The 15,673-nt window shown below is 39.6% G+C and overlaps 4 protein-coding genes across 5 annotated transcripts; all 4 read right to left on the minus strand.

Moving 5' to 3' along the window:
• Positions 1 to 555: 555 nt before the first annotated feature.
• On the minus strand, positions 556 to 1,499 carry LOC133711315 (pentatricopeptide repeat-containing protein At2g26790, mitochondrial-like). Its single transcript, XM_062137454.1, has 2 exons — positions 1,319 to 1,499; positions 556 to 1,157 (listed from the first exon to the last, which is right to left on the minus strand). Exons 1-2 carry the CDS (start codon positions 1,497 to 1,499, stop codon positions 556 to 558), a joined length of 783 nt encoding a protein of 260 aa, XP_061993438.1.
• Positions 1,500 to 2,629: 1,130 nt separating this feature from the next.
• LOC133712846 (F-box protein At3g07870-like) lies at positions 2,630 to 5,540 on the minus strand. Of its 2 annotated transcripts, none has more exons than XM_062138967.1 (4): positions 4,210 to 5,540; positions 3,372 to 3,537; positions 3,183 to 3,260; positions 2,630 to 3,030 (listed from the first exon to the last, which is right to left on the minus strand). In XM_062138967.1, exons 1-4 carry the CDS (start codon positions 5,400 to 5,402, stop codon positions 2,911 to 2,913), a joined length of 1,557 nt encoding a protein of 518 aa, XP_061994951.1. In that variant the 5' UTR covers positions 5,403 to 5,540; the 3' UTR covers positions 2,630 to 2,910. The 2 variants fall into 2 exon arrangements, with proteins under 2 accessions (XP_061994951.1, XP_061994950.1); XM_062138966.1 differs by having other exon boundaries at positions 3,177 to 3,260.
• A 1,398-nt stretch (positions 5,541 to 6,938) lies between these two features.
• LOC133712903 (F-box protein At3g07870-like) lies at positions 6,939 to 9,827 on the minus strand. Its single transcript, XM_062139013.1, has 3 exons — positions 8,503 to 9,827; positions 7,421 to 7,586; positions 6,939 to 7,293 (listed from the first exon to the last, which is right to left on the minus strand). Exons 1-3 carry the CDS (start codon positions 9,693 to 9,695, stop codon positions 7,162 to 7,164), a joined length of 1,491 nt encoding a protein of 496 aa, XP_061994997.1. The 5' UTR covers positions 9,696 to 9,827; the 3' UTR covers positions 6,939 to 7,161.
• Positions 9,828 to 12,970: 3,143 nt separating this feature from the next.
• On the minus strand, positions 12,971 to 13,522 carry LOC133711316 (uncharacterized). Its single transcript, XM_062137455.1, has one exon. The coding sequence runs from the start codon at positions 13,520 to 13,522 to the stop codon at positions 12,971 to 12,973; it is 552 nt and encodes a 183-aa protein (XP_061993439.1).
• Between the last annotated feature and the right edge of the window lie 2,151 nt (positions 13,523 to 15,673).

Below are 15,673 nucleotides of genomic sequence, written 5' to 3' on the forward strand. Positions count from 1 at the left end.
GGTGTAGGGATTAATCCTGCAGGTCAGGGTAATCGTGGCTGAAGCTGAAGTAGCTTGTTGGCAGAAGAACAGGTAGGAAGCAAGTTTTGTTGGCTTTGTCATTGTATGACTTCCGCTATGTAGTAAGCTCTGAGCAGCATTGGGCCGTATCCCTTTCTCCATCATCTCAAGAAAGTACTTCTTTGCATCTCCGAAGAAGCTGGGGTCAGCAGCTAGTGCCTTGATCAAAATAGAGTAAGTGTAGGAGCACGGGGAATACCCATCATCCAACATGCGCTGGTACACCTCCAGAGCACCCTTGGCCTTGCCAGCATTGATGAAGATTTCAATAACACAGGTATACAGGACAACCATGTGGCGCACGCAGCACGCTCGACTCATGGTACTGCTTCTGAAAGAGCACCCATGCCTCGTGTCCATTTCCATCATCAAGTAAAGCCTTGTACATATTGTCTGCCTGTTTCTGGGTGTCTTGGATGCGCCAGTCACATAAGACTCTTAGCATGTCCTTATCAGCCGTCATCTCAAGATAATGATGCAACTTCATTGCCTTGATCATATCCTCCATGTTTTCTTTCTCAAAATTAACACATTCAGGCACAAACCCTTTATCAACTCAAGGAACCCCCTGACCTCCTCCACCGTCTCCACACAGGCAATGCCTTCAAACACCCTCCAGTAAACATCAAAATTGGGCTTCCTGCCCTTATCCAACATTTCCACAAAACACTTCTTGGCAACACCAAGCATATTAGCGTCCCATTGAGCTGCAACCCTAAGTCCCACGACGAGTAAATTGTACGTGTAGCTGCTGGGAGTGACTCCAGTGGCTAACATGTACCTGTAAACGTTGAGTGCCATGTTGGTCTGGCCGGTATTGAGCAAGCCATCAATCATGTAAGTGATAACCGCCACGGCTGGCACTCGGCTCTCTATCTGAAGGAAAGGCTTGAAAACCTTATTGGCTTCGTCGGCCAGCCCCTCATCTCTCATAGAATCAAACATTTCAAAGGCAAATTTCTCAAGACTGTCATTGAAATCTACCCGAATCTTTTCAAACATATGCTGTACATATACGTCATAATCTTTGCTGCAACTCTCACCATGTAAAAGTCTCCTACTTCCCAAACCCCTTGAAAGAGGGGACCCATAATCATCTGCAATAATTTCATCAAGAACCCAACTCTAGTACCAAAACTCTATCACAAATTCAAATATCTAAGTCCAAAATTTATGGAATTTTGCTTCTACTTCAATAAAGGTTTGAACTTTACATGTAGTTTATAGACAATGAGGTGGAATGGGTGAGAGGGAGTACCGGAAGAGAGGTGCTTGGCCATCGGAGATGAGAAGTTGAGGAGGGTTGTTCGAGCAGCAACGCCGGTGGAGTAAGAGAAGTAGTGCTGACGTGGCGGGTGAGTGAGCAGCTGCTTGCTGACGGCGATAGACCTGCCTGAGCGGTAGAGCGAACTCAGACTCCGAGCAAACATCTTCTGCATTGGTCCTCCTTTCTCTGAAGCTAAGGGGGGCTTCAAATTTTGAAGAAGTAGAAATTAAACTAACAAACGCAGTGGGAGGATGTCTTATCAAGATACGACAAACTTGGGGAATAGTGTTGAACTTTCGCCACGTGGCAGTTAACCGGAAGCCACATTTCAACGGTCAGTAGACCGGGAAGGTTGACCACTTGACCCCAGAAGTTTTTGGGAAGAAATTAGATTGACAAGGTTGACCACTTTTCCCTACGTATATTTCAAGGTCTCGTACTATACTCATGACAAGGTTGATCACTTGTCATGAGTATAGTAATTCTCTGGAGTTTGGACTGCAGTTTGATAGATTTTTAGCTTGTACAACTAATTTAAGCATGGTTAGAGCTATGCAGATAATGCAAACTACAAAACAAAAACGAAATGGTTACCAAAGAGGGGAAAAAAAAAACGATATTGTTATTGGTATAGGTCGAAATTTACAGTGATTGATCTGGAGTTGTAAAGGATAATATATGAACCAGAATACACATTGGTTAATCGATCACACTGTAAAATCCAATGCGTTACAGAAAACTAAAAAATAAGCAGTGGTAGGGAAAAGTGATGAGACAGATGTTAATTTATCAAACCAGTAGGGAGTAGAAGCAGCACTTACTAATAACTACTGCTAAATGTTTAAGAATGGGGATTGTAAAGATGAAGAACACGAAGAACAGAGAGGAAAAAATTTACTGGTATTTGATGGTTTCTGTAATTGCACAAGTCTAATCTTCTTGCTTAAAGAACCAACTACAGTACATCAGTATTTATACTAACCATGACTAGCTGAAATCTCTAACTCCTTCACTAAATTGCTGACACATGTCCCTTATTTGTAGCTTCTGGAAATAGCTGAGGTAACCAATAAGCTGGCAATGCTTCATTACCAAGCATACAAACTATCACTCTTATCAATATGGGATAGTAAGAACTACTTAGAGGATTCATGAGCATGACCATAAACAATCCCTTGTTGCTAGTATATTCAGTAGGTTGGAAACCCTTAAGACTATTCAAGCATCAGGGTCAGACTAGGCCATGAAACAAGAAACCAGAACAAACTAGTTTCAGTGGAAAAATGTACACATCAGTAAGATTAACAGCATTTAGATTCACAAAATAACCCCAAAGTCACCTGCTCAAATATACTTTTACATGGACTTTAGGTACACTCGTGTTCATGTAAATAAAGCCATTTTGGAATACTAGATCTAATACAGACTTTTAAATGGAAAGTTTCATATTCAGAAAGTACTTGCGAATTCAAGTAACTAGGAATAACAAAAGGTCATCACCCCTGCATTTTTGCTCTATAGAAAGAGAGTTGAGAAACAAGCAGAGAGTGGCTACGGCCTTACAACAAGGAAATGAAAAGTTCTTAGGAGGAACTTGAGTCAAAACATTGTTGACACATTGCGAATCCTTTACCTCTGAATACATAGCCCAATTGCCCACCACATATAGCACATTCACTCCCAATCCTCAAAGTGAAACCCAGCTGTTCATGGACAATCAAGAAAACAAAACAGTATAGTATTGTTCAGCAACTGGAGAAGGTAAAACAATATCAAAAAGATTAAGAAACACAAACAACCAAACATGGGCTCAAGAAACTACACAGACAAATAAACTTAGAGAACTTACACTTACAGAGCAAGTTTTGGCTCTAGAGTTAGGGAGGCCCTCTTGAACAGCTGGGGGACAATAGCCTGGGTTGAGTTTTGAGGACTTATGGGGTGGCATCCCAGAAACAACAATAATCAGATAGATTCAAGAATACACTCTCAAACAAACATGAGCACAAGAAAATAGGTAGATAAAGGAACCAACACAACTTACAGCAACAGAGGAAGTAATGATTCTAGGCCTAGGGAGACCCTCTTGAACAACAGGCTGGCAATACCCTGGGTTGAGTTTTGTGGACTTATGGGGTGGCCTCCCAGAACAAGCAGAACTACTACTTCCTTTACGAAACAGCTTGTTGAAGTTCTCATTGTCTCTTACACTGCATATCATGTAGTAGTAAGCAAGCTGATAAAAAGAAAATTTAAAAGTACAAAACTCAGGTTCATTTGTTAGCTGGTAAAAAGTAAGCTGATATCATATATAACCAAAGAAAATATGTTACTACTTAATCTTCATGGCAAAAAGAAAACTCATCTATAATGTAAACAATGAAAACTGAACAAACCCAACATTAACAAAAGTTCTGGTTTAAGCGTAGGCTAATCCCTTACATCCCCACCCTTGATCATTGCATTAGCAAGTGACAGGCAACTTTTCTGAATAACTAAATATTTTATTTGTACTAGTAAACCATAAGGATCATACTTGTTCAGTCCTTTTCTAAGATCATGTGAAGGAGCCTGCTAACACTTGTTTTGTTGAAAACGTGTTAACAATTGACAGTGTATTTTATTTTTTGTTCAAGGATTGTTTTCAACAGCACCAATTTGTTAATTAATTCAACAATAAATAAAACATAAAGGCTCTGTAATCCTTTAAAGTCCAGCAAGGAGCAGAAACAGATATACTATACTAACAAGAGAACTGCTACCGCTTACTTTCTAATGTAAACATATACAATTTAGCAAGCTACTTATTCAACAGTGTATAAGTTCCACAGAAAACTGTTGCTAAACTTATTAATGTATATTTGTAATCTATGATAGAGTACCTTTCCACCTCCTCTCCTTTTGAAATATAGTAGAGTGAAACAAAGGATGGACTATAAGCCGTAGCGACAAATCCTAACCCAATCGGACCAATACTAGTTTCCTTGAAACTCTTTGTTTCTGGATTATAACAAACCACAGCAGAAGCACCATAAGACATTAAGATTTCACCATTACTCAAGTACATAATTGGTTCATAGTCTGCACGTGTCAAACTTCTTGTGGGGCTCAAGTTTTCAATAACAAGAAACTTTGTCCAAGACTCTTGGACACCATAATCCTTCATAACCCACATATCAAATTTGCTACTGTCATCTTCAAAGGCACATAAGAGGAGACAACCTCCCAGCACTCCCAAGGTTACCCTCTCTTTAAGTTTCCTTTTCGGTGCAAAGTGGCTAGGTGGGGGTATTGTTTGAAACTTTTCTGTTTCAAAGTTGAAGGAATGCATAAACTCATAACCCTCCCAATACTGGGTAGCCCAATGAAGAGCTCCATGTAGAACAGCATTAAACGGAAACCGCACAATGCCAAAAGGAGCCTGTCCAATGTCTCTCCAAACTCCAGTACCAATGGTGTATATCTGAGCCTGATTCGCCTGGCAAGTCTTTAACACTTTGTACTCATTGGTAGCAGCACTAAAACCAAGTCCATTAAAAGCGAGGTAGTCTATACCATTTTTAAGAGGTGGTGTGGTGATGAACTCACCCAAAATTGGATTACACACATACAAGGTATCATTTCTTTTCGGTCCAGACAAGCAAAGTAAACCATTGCAGGAGTTTAACAAACCATATTTCGCTATGAAACCCTTTTTGTCACCGATAAGCGGTATGCTAACTTTGGGACGAAAACTCATCTTCTCTAGCTGCAAATCAGGAGCAGCACATTCTACTATCTGGGTGAACTCTAGTATCCTCCCTTTCCATCTGATGGGATGAGGAAATGTCTGGATCAAGATGCCAATTGGGGATCTTGAATGGAGGAGACGATTGAAATGAGGGTGGGAAATCACAAAAAGCCATGATTTGCAAACGCACCTGCAGTTGATGAGAGTGTTGGGAGTGAGCCTGGAGAGAATTTCCATGACTAAAGCCGTTGGAAGTTGCCGGATTCGGCAAGGACCTGTGGGCTGCCATTGTTCTCCTTTTGCTCTGATGCTTCTGATCACTGCTTGTCTTTTCCTTGGATTCATAGTGTTTCCAGAGAAAGAAACCTTCTTTCGGGAAAGTAGCTAGTGATTTAGTGGGAATACAAGAAGTGGAACTCTGGCTAGAGCAGAGAGCATCGATTTGGGTTTAGTGGGTTTTAGATCTTTGAAGAATGTATAGTAAGAAACTGTCATCATTTGTTGCTTATTCCAATTCTTTTTTCTTTTCTTCTTTTGAAATGGTGTTTTGGAGGGAAACCTTGGCGCCAAATTTTTTTTTTTTTTTGTCGATTGGAAAAATTGATAGTATAGATCGAAAGAAAATTTCCTGCGGGCTCTTCTTTGCTGGTAAACTGAACTTCACCTAGCATTACTCTTTGAGTCTTTTCGATTCTATTCTGTCTTTTTTTTTTTTTTTTAATAGAATATTCGGTCCTTTTCATACAAGCTTTTGTTCGGTTTTTAGGTTCAAAATTTTATTTTTACTAAAAAATAGTGAAAGCTATGGGAATTGGGAAAACCTATTCACTTTGCTTTATTGGTTTACAACATGCTATTTTATTTTATCTTGATAATAAGATCATCTAAAGATCTTCAATATCAGCAAGCAATCATTGTTAAAAGCATAATCTAAGCAATTGCTTTTCTTGCAACAAATCCAGATCCATACATAACATAGTTGAAGATTGTAATTGGTATCAAAGACTGAGAACAATTTCAAACGCAATACAATGTTGTCCCGTGGATGATACCAATTTCACGATTTTGCAAGTACTTCCCATTTCTTCCTCACTTCTTTTTTGATTTTTACCCCTCGTTTCTTTCATGTATTTCCCAATATCCGTCAAGCAGATAATGAAAAGTTGAAAACCAAAAACAATGGAATGGTTACCTAACAAAGAAGAACCGAAATGGTTACCAAACAAAATTGTTGTCAGTATAGGCTGACATTTACAATATTTGGCCAAGATTTTCCAATGTTTAAACCAGAAAACACATTGCTAATTCAACAAAAATTCAATATTACCCATTCTACACACACACACACACACGAAGTTTATTTTTCAGCAGTGAACTAAATTTATTGAATAAACAAGTGCCAACTTTAGTTAGAACTTAGAACTTTAAAAACAACTAAAACCAAGCAGTTGTAGCCAATAGATGATCCATGTCTGTGGAGGAAACGACTAGACACTTATCAGCAAATGATGCAAACCAGAACAGAGTAGAGGCAGCACATATCAGCAATGACGGCTTATAAGTTTTAACCAGCAGGGGATTCATGGCATCACCACTTTTAACTACAATTCCAATCAAACCCCCAGCAGGCCATAAGATCCATTACCAATAATGACAATTTCCTATTAGAAGGATGAATTTCAGAGCAATAACATTGATTCAAACAGTAAACCCAATAACATTGCTATAAGACCTTCAAAACAATGCCATATTGAAATTATAGTAGGCCGAAATAAAAATTAGCCACATTTAGTATTAAGGAAATAATCCAAGAAGCACAACAAAAAGGTCGCAAAGACTTGTAAACTTTTGCATAATACTTTAAAGTACAGTTCAGGATCATAAACTTTATAGTACACTTAATGTTCATGTAAATGAAGCCATTGGAATATTTTAGCTAAATGTAAAATAGGGAAATGCATAGTCAACAAGTACTTGCAAAATAATAAATCTAAACATAACAAAAGTTCATCATCACCAGCTCTGTAGATATAGAGTTACAGTGAGGGATGTAAGTACCAAAAAGAAGCCTTTTGCTGCCTTACAAAAAGGAATTGAAGATTTCTCAAGAGGAACTAGCATCAAAACATTTTTGACACATTGCGAACCCTTTACCTCTGAAAACATAACCCAATTGCCCACCACATATAGCGCACTTACTCCCAATCCTCAGAGCAAAATCCACTTGCTCATTGCTCTAGGGAAATGATGCGAAAAAATATCATTCAGCAAAAGGAGATGGTAACAACAATAATTAATAAGATACTTTCAGGAAAACACTCCCAACCAAACACTGGCACAAGAAAATAAATTAGACAGCTTACAGTTGCAGAGGAAGTTGTAATAATAGGTTTAGGGAGAGCCTCTTCAACACCAGGTGGGCAAGAGCCTGGGTTTAGATTTGTGCACTGGTGGGCTGACGTTCCAGAACCAGCAGCACTACTACTCCCTTCACTAAACAGCTTGTTGAAATTCTCATTGTTTCTTATCCTGCATATCATATGATATAGTAGTAACTAGTAAGCATGGTAAAATGAGTTGTACAAACTCAAAATCTATCACAATTGCAGCCTGAGGTGTCACTGAGTCAAAATTCTTCAAGAAGTGTTTGAGTATTACCATAGTATTACCAAAGTCAGGTTATTTATGTAATGTCCTGTAGTTCAGCAAAACTCACTTGCACAGAAAGATACTGTACTAATAAAGAGTAAGCTGTTCTCATATTTAACCAAAGAAAATCTGTTACTATCTTATCTTCATGGGAAGAACTCATCTTCAATGTAAAAAATGAAAACTGAATAAAACCCAATATTTGACAGAAGTTTTAGGTTTGGCTAATCATCTACACCAACAAGTGACAAGCAACTTTTAAGAACTATCTACATATTTGTACTAATAAATCATACTTATTTATCTTGTCCAGTCTTTTGTAAGCTCGTGTGAAGGAGCCTGAAAACCTTGTTGATAACTTATTAATCATTGACAGAGTATTTATGTTTTGTTGAGTCCCTCAAAGTTCTGCAAGAACTGTTATCAGTATTCCTATAATATGTTGGAAGAAAACACACCAATAAGTTTGTTAGAGAGACTAAATCTTCTCCTGAAATCAAGTCATCTAATTCTTCTCCATTGATTTGTTTATAGGCTGTTTTGATACTGAGCTATAATTGCTTATCAGTTTTTATTCTAGCTGTAAATATAGTTTAATGCCTGCATTGTAACAGCAGTTTATTACTGCTATATATGTGTACAATTGTAAACATCAACTCAATGAAAATCACTTTCTACAAAGTTGACTACTACTACTTGGTTTATACTGTAGAAAACTTAGGAATCAACACAATTATTATGTATAACAGAGAATTGTATTAAAACTTATGCATGTTTGTAATGTATGCTTTTGTACCTTTCCACCTCCTCTCCTTTTGCAATATCGCAGAGTGAAACAAATGATGGACTGTAGGCAACTGCAACAAATTCTGACTCAGTCGGAGCAATACTAGTTTTCCTGAAACTCTTTGTTTCTGGGTTATAACAAACCACAGCACCAACACCATAGGACATTAGAATTTCACCATTACTCAAAAACATAATTGGTCCATACTCTTCAGGTTGATATCTTCTTGGGTACAAGTTTTCAATAACAAAAATCTTCGTCCAAGAGTCTTGGACACCATAATCTCTCATGATCCACATGTCAAATTTGCCAGAATCATCATCAAACACACATAACAGGAGACAACCTTCTAACACTCCCAAGGTCAACCACTCTTTAAGTTTATCTTTTGGGGCAAAGTGGCTAGGTGGGGGTATTGTTTCAAACTTTTCTGTTTCGAAGTTGAATGAATGCATAAATTCATCACCAGTCCAATACTGCGTAGCCCAATGAAGAGCTCCATGCAGAAAAGCATTGAATGGTGATCGCACAGCGCCATAAGGAGGCTTTCCAATGTCTCTCCACACTCCTGTTCCAATGGTGTACATCTGCGCCCGACGCGAACAGCTAGTGTTAAGTACCTTGTACTCGTTGGTAGCAGCACTAAAACCAAGTCCAACGAAAGAGCTGAGCTTAAGACCGGTATCAAGAGGTGGAGTGGTGATGAACTCACCCAAAATGGGATTGCACACATACAAAAGTTTATTATTTTGAGGTCCAGACAAACAGAGTAAACCGTTGCACGAGTTTATCAAACCATATTTCACAGTCGGATCAGTTCTGTCACCAATGAGGGGTATGCTAATTTTGGGACAAAAACTCATTTTCTCTAGCTGCAAATCAGGACCAGCACATTCTACTATCTGGGTGAAATCTAATTTCCTTGATTTCCAATTATGGCGATGGGGATAGGTCTGGATCAAGATTCCCGTGGGTGATCTTGAATGGCGGAGACGATTGAAATGAGGGTCGGAAATCATAAAAAGCCATGACTTGCAAACGCACCTGCAGCTGAAGAGGGTGTTTGGGGAGAGCCTGGAGAGAATGTTCATGACTAAAGTAGGTGGAAGTTGCCGGAATCTGCAAGGACCTGTGGGCTGCCATTGGTCTCTTTGCCCTTTGCTGCTTCTGATTGAGGCTAGTCTTTTCTTTGAATGATTCATAGTGTTTTCTTTGTTTGGGGAGAAAGAAATGGGGTTTTTAGAGGAATACCAGTACTGCCAAGTCTGGAAGGGGATTTGGCGAAGGCGCAAAGAGCGAGAGCAGAGAGCAGAGGTACTGGGTTTTGGATTTGTGATAAATGGAGGGCTGGAATTGATTCATTGCTTTATTGGAATTTTTTGTGTGTGTTCTTTCTTTCTTTCTTTCTTTTTGTCTTTTTTGGAGGGAAACTTTGCCGCCTGAGATCTGAATTTGGGCACGGCAAATAATGCACGATGATGGAGACTTGATTGGACTTATCAATGGGAAGACCCACCGCCCACGCACAGGTAAAACAGATTTTTTGTTTTTTTTTAATTATTATATATATATATATATATATATTTTTTTTTAGAAATAAGAATTGCATTAATAAACAATCTATATAGTACATCAAAAATAAGTACACGGGAGAGCCATTGTGGCTCCTCCTCAGCCCAAACTTGAAATGCAGGAAACAAAAGCATATTTTTAGCTAAAGTATGCGCTACCTGATTACATCTCCTAGGGATATATGTACATATAACTGAAGAGAAGAAGTGGAAGAGATTTCGCACTTCATCAACCAAAGAACCTTCAACCGACCAAACAGAATCTGTTGTGTTCAAATCATTAATCACTCCCAAAGCATCCATTTTCAGAATTAATTGTGTCGATTGAAAACCTGCTTGGATAATAGTCTGAATGCCTAAGACTGCTGCATATAGTTCTGAAGCTTTGATAGAAAAACCACCCCTTATCCCTTTTGAAACCGCAATCATTAAATCACCATTTTCATTACGGAGGACTGCACCTAATCCTCTTAAGCCAAGTACATCGTCCACAGCACCATCCACATTCAGTTTCAGAAAAGGAAAAGAAGGTCGAGTCCATCTAAACTGAGCAGTAGTTCTATTAGCAGGGTAGCAAGCTTGGAGACATTGCTCCAAAAATTGTTGCTGCAATTGTAGAGCTTGTGCATACAGAAAGTGAGGATTGACAAGCTTGTAGTTGAAAATCACATCATTTCGAGCCTGCCAAATCCTTGACATATTAGCACCACTAAACCCAATTCATTCAAAGTAAGAACTGATGCTGCATATCGAAGCAGGTCTGTGAAGGTCCCAAATTGTCCACTACCCATTGCACTCTTGAAAGGAGTAGTCTTCCAAACCTCCTTAGCCTTTGGACAAGACCAAAGGGCATTTAGAATAGTCTCCTCCTCTCCCTGGCACCTAGAACAAACTGAAGAAGCAAGAAGATGTCGATGATGGAGTGAAAATGTTGTTGGCAAGATTTCATGAAGCACTCTCCAAATAAATACTCTTGCTCCTTCAGGGATTTTTAATTTCCACACAACCTGCCAAACTAAATCTACATGATTAGAAGAGCTTCCCTCCTGACCATCACCTCTAACCCTCAAATTCTGAGCAAGCTAGTAACCACTCTTCACCGTATAAACTCCCTCTTTTGTATAGTGCCAAATCAGTTTATCTGAACAAGGAGTAGTAGGCAATGGAATGGAACAGATAGCTGCCACCTCCGACTCCCAAAAAGATTCTGAAAGTAGTCTAAAGTGCCAAGAACCATTTGAAATCAAATAAGAGACAGGGTGATTGAAGGGCAAATTTGGAGGAGACATGATCTTGAAAGAGTATGGGATTGGCACCCAGGCATCATGGTAGATCATAATAGAGTTACCATCACCAATCCTAGCCTCCACCTCAAACCAGAAAGCAGCAATTGTCTCCCCCATAGTAGTGATCTCCAAATTAATGAACAAGATCGCCCAACCCTTGCCTCTAAAAAAGAAGATTGAGGATAATATCTGCACTTGTAGATTTGAGAAACCAGTAAATCCAGTGAAGAAAGCAATCTCCAACACTGCTTGGCAAGCAAAGCCTGATTCAATTCCACAAAGTCTCTGAATCCCGGACGTCCATTCTTTTTATTTCGACAAAGAGAACTCCACTTCAACCAGTGCATACCCTTCTTTCCTCTTTTGCGACCCCACCAAAACCGAGCCGACAAGCCCGATAGATCATGATATAAATACATTGGCAATCTGAATACACTCATAGAGTATGAGGGTATTGCTTGAACAACCGATTTCAAAAGAATCATCTTGCCTACCTGTGACAGCTTTTTCTCTTTCCAACCATTCAGCTTGTGACATATCCTGTCTCTTGCAGATTTGAAAAGAGATCTTTTGCCTCTGCTTGCCATAGTAGGAAGTCCCAAGTATCGTTCATGACAATCAACAATTGATATTTCTAGGAAAGAGCTAATGAAGTCCTGATAGATCAAATCAACATTTGGACTAAAAGAAATAGCAGACTTCTGGTAGTTAATCTGTTGACCTGAAACCTCCTCATAAATGTGAAATAACTCCAATAGAACTTGTGGTGTATTTTGACCAGCAGCCAGAAAGAGCAAACTATCGTCTGCATAAAGGAGGTGAGAATAAGGAGGAGCAGTAGGCGAAATTTGAATACCAGACAACAAACCTGAAATTTCTGCTTGCCTCAGTAAGCTTGAAAGACCCTCTCCAATAAGCAAGAAGAGATAGGGAGACAGTGGGCATCCTTGTCTTATTCCCCTACTTGGAGTGATATGGCCTAGAGGGTTCCCATGCCACAATACCGAGAAGGAAGCTGTTGAGACACAATCCATAATTTTCTTGACCCATTCCACATGAAAACCCAACTTCAACATCATTGCCTCCAAGAAACCCCACTCCACACGATCCTATGCCTTTGCCATATCCAACTTAATTATCATTGCACCACAATCTCTTGTCTTTAATCTTTTCACAACATGGGTAACTTCAAAGCCAATCATGACATTATCCAGAATATTCCTGTAAGGAACAAAAGCTCCCTGAGTTGGAGAGATGATTGATGGCAATACCTTCTTCAGCCGGTTTGCAAGAGTCTTAGCCACTAATTTGTATATCACATTACAAAGACTGATTGGGCGGAATTGAGAAACCACCGAAAGAGATAATACTTTTGGAATAAGAGCCAATAAAGTGTGATTGAAAGGCCTTATAGAGTCCAGACCATTCAAAACCCGTAAACAAAGAGCTGCAATTTCATCCCCAACAATATTCCAAAACCGTTGATAAAACAATACTGACATCCCATCTACACCAGGGGATTTTGAGGGAGCCATCCGAAATAAAGTGGATTCCAACTCAACACGATCAAAAGGCTACAATAAATTCTGGTTTTGAGTAGGTGTAACCACAGGTTGAATGTTATTCAAGACTCTCTCTCCATTCCAATTCCACCTGATTTGGTAAATAGGTCAGAAAATAAGCACAGAACAACTCCCCAATACTGTCTGAATTTGTTTGCCGAACTCCCTGAGAATCAAAAAGACCATACACAGTATTATTCCGCTGTCTGCCGGAAGCTCTTTCATGGAAGTACTTAGTATTTCTGTCTCCAAGTTGTAACCAATCTGCTCTTGATCTTTGTCTCCATAAAACCTCCTCTTTATCCTGCAACTCCACAAACTGTGACTCTAAGTCCTTAATGGAAGCCAAATGAGCATCATTATGAGTCATTGAATAAGCCCCATCCAATCTGCGTTTCACAAGTCGCAGTTGGTGAGTAATATTACCAAAATCAATTCTACTCCAGTGAGTAAGAGCATCGGCACAATAAGATAGGCAATCTTGTGTAGAGTTTCTCATAGAAATAGAAGCAGCCCAGTTGTCTTTGATGACTTGAGAACACCTTGGATCAGACAGCCAAACCTCCTCAAAATAGAACCTCCTCTTTCTTTTCATTCTAGACACCACCATTTATAGCTCAGTTTGTAGTGTAAACAGCAAAGGTCGATGATCTGAAACTTTACTAACCAAATGTATGCAAGAGATGTGAGGGAACACTGCCAATAAAACACTATTTGCAACTCTGCGATCAAGCCTTTCCTCCACCAATTCATTGCCCTCTCTCCCATTAGTCCATGTAAATGGATACCCCTCATAAGGCACAGTACTGAGATCACATTCTTCCAACACCGCCCTAAACCATAGCATTTGACCCAAAGGCCGTTGCCTTAATCCCGTCTTTTCCTCCACTGCAACAATTTCATTAAAATCTCTAAACACAAACCATTTGTTCAAAACTGTAGAGTAGATTCGACGAAGAAGCTCCCAAGAATGAATGCGAGAATTCGTCGAAGGATTACCATAGAAACCAGTAATATGAACTCTATGTTCTGAGTTTACAACAACTCCATCAATATAACCCATAGAAGAAGAAAGAAATTTAAACTCCCAATCAGAATTCCACAACAGCATTAAACCTCCACCCCCAGTGTCACTTCTACCTACTACTGTACAAGACAAATTGAAATCTTCACTTAAACTAACCATTTGTTCTGCTTCCAACTAAGTCTCCATGAGGAACAAGAAGTCTGGTTTATGAGCCCTTAGAAAGGTTCCAAGGGCCCGTCGTGCCCGAGATCATGCTAGACCCCGGACATTCCAACTGAAAATCTTCATCACAGAGTAGGTGGGCAAGAATGCCCAACTTGAGAATCTGGATTCTCCTTTGAAGAAATACTCAACTGCTTCCCACGCTTTCTAGTACGAGCAAATTGGACCACACCTTCCTCTGCATTAGGGACTGTCGACTTTGATTTGCAACTGTCTCCAAACCTCCGCTTTGCCGCCGGTTCAGAAATTTTAGGAGGAGATTTTCTTGGAGTAACTCGTGGAGGGTTAGTTGGGGAATGTAATGGTACAGTAACCAACCCAGTGAAAACAGCAGAACTGGTAGCAGAATGCGGAATTGAAGGAATAGTTGACATTTTGCTAGAGGAAAACCGTGGATTAGATTCCCAAACCACCTCTGGAAGAGGTTGATATGATTCTTCCCCTAACATGTTGGAATCAAACATAGGCATGGGCCTGTCGAAATGCAAATCAACATAACTTGGGCTTGGGCTTGTACGTTTTTGTAAATAAACCGGGCCCGCACAACTATCCTTAACCAAATAGGAAAAACGGTCTACAGCAGCTATGGTCTCGGTGGCTACTGCCGTAACCTTTGCCGGTGCAGTCTCCCGAAAGTGAGTGTCACCAACATCAGAATTTGATGGAGAAGGCAATTGGTTAACAGAATCACTTGCTGGTATACTTCTTGGAAACCGACGAGACACAGTCTGACGATAATTTGCCTTCAGAATTTCCTGGAACATAAAATCTTCATTATTTGGAGGATGGTATCTGCGCTATGGACAATTAGCCTTCCAGTGAGTAAGCATTCCACAAAAAGCACAGAAACCTGGAACCCGCTCATAAGAGAATTCTAATTATGTATCCCCTGTGTCCTCCATTTCAATCACAGTCTTCCGGCAAAGAGGTCTAGATACATCCCATCGTACTCGGATCTTCATAGTTTCTCCAATGCAACCAAAATCTCTGTCCCGATCAACATCAAGGAAGACTCCCAGGGTATCTCCAATCAGCTTTGCCATCGGATCAGTCATTTTAAGCCATGGTAGTTTATGTACATGAACCCAGAGTGAAACATGAGATAGTTTGACATTGCTAATTGAAGTGGAAGAAACAACCCACTCCATCAATAACAAATTACCCGCATAAGACCACGGTTCCTTTTGAAGAACAGAGTTCAAATCTGTCACGCCCCGAATTTTGAATAAATAAATTCAAATCCGAAACGCGAGAACAAACAATTACAAGAAAAACACATAGAAAATTTTTCATTTAAATTAAACAGCAAAACAAACTGAGCTCACAATGTCAATACCGACTCGTTCTTTAGAGTCGCATATTACATTACGGATAGTTTACAAATCAAACTGAATGACAATTCAATAAGTAAACACACCCACCACAACTCACTACACAGCGGAAGACTTAAAATTAAGAGCACCCTTCCACGTCCACGCCATCGAACGTACACCTCAGCTTTGATAAAGATCA

Source organism: Rosa rugosa, chromosome 5 (genome assembly GCF_958449725.1).
Source record: "Rosa rugosa chromosome 5, drRosRugo1.1, whole genome shotgun sequence".
Taxonomy (NCBI): domain Eukaryota; kingdom Viridiplantae; phylum Streptophyta; class Magnoliopsida; order Rosales; family Rosaceae; genus Rosa; species Rosa rugosa.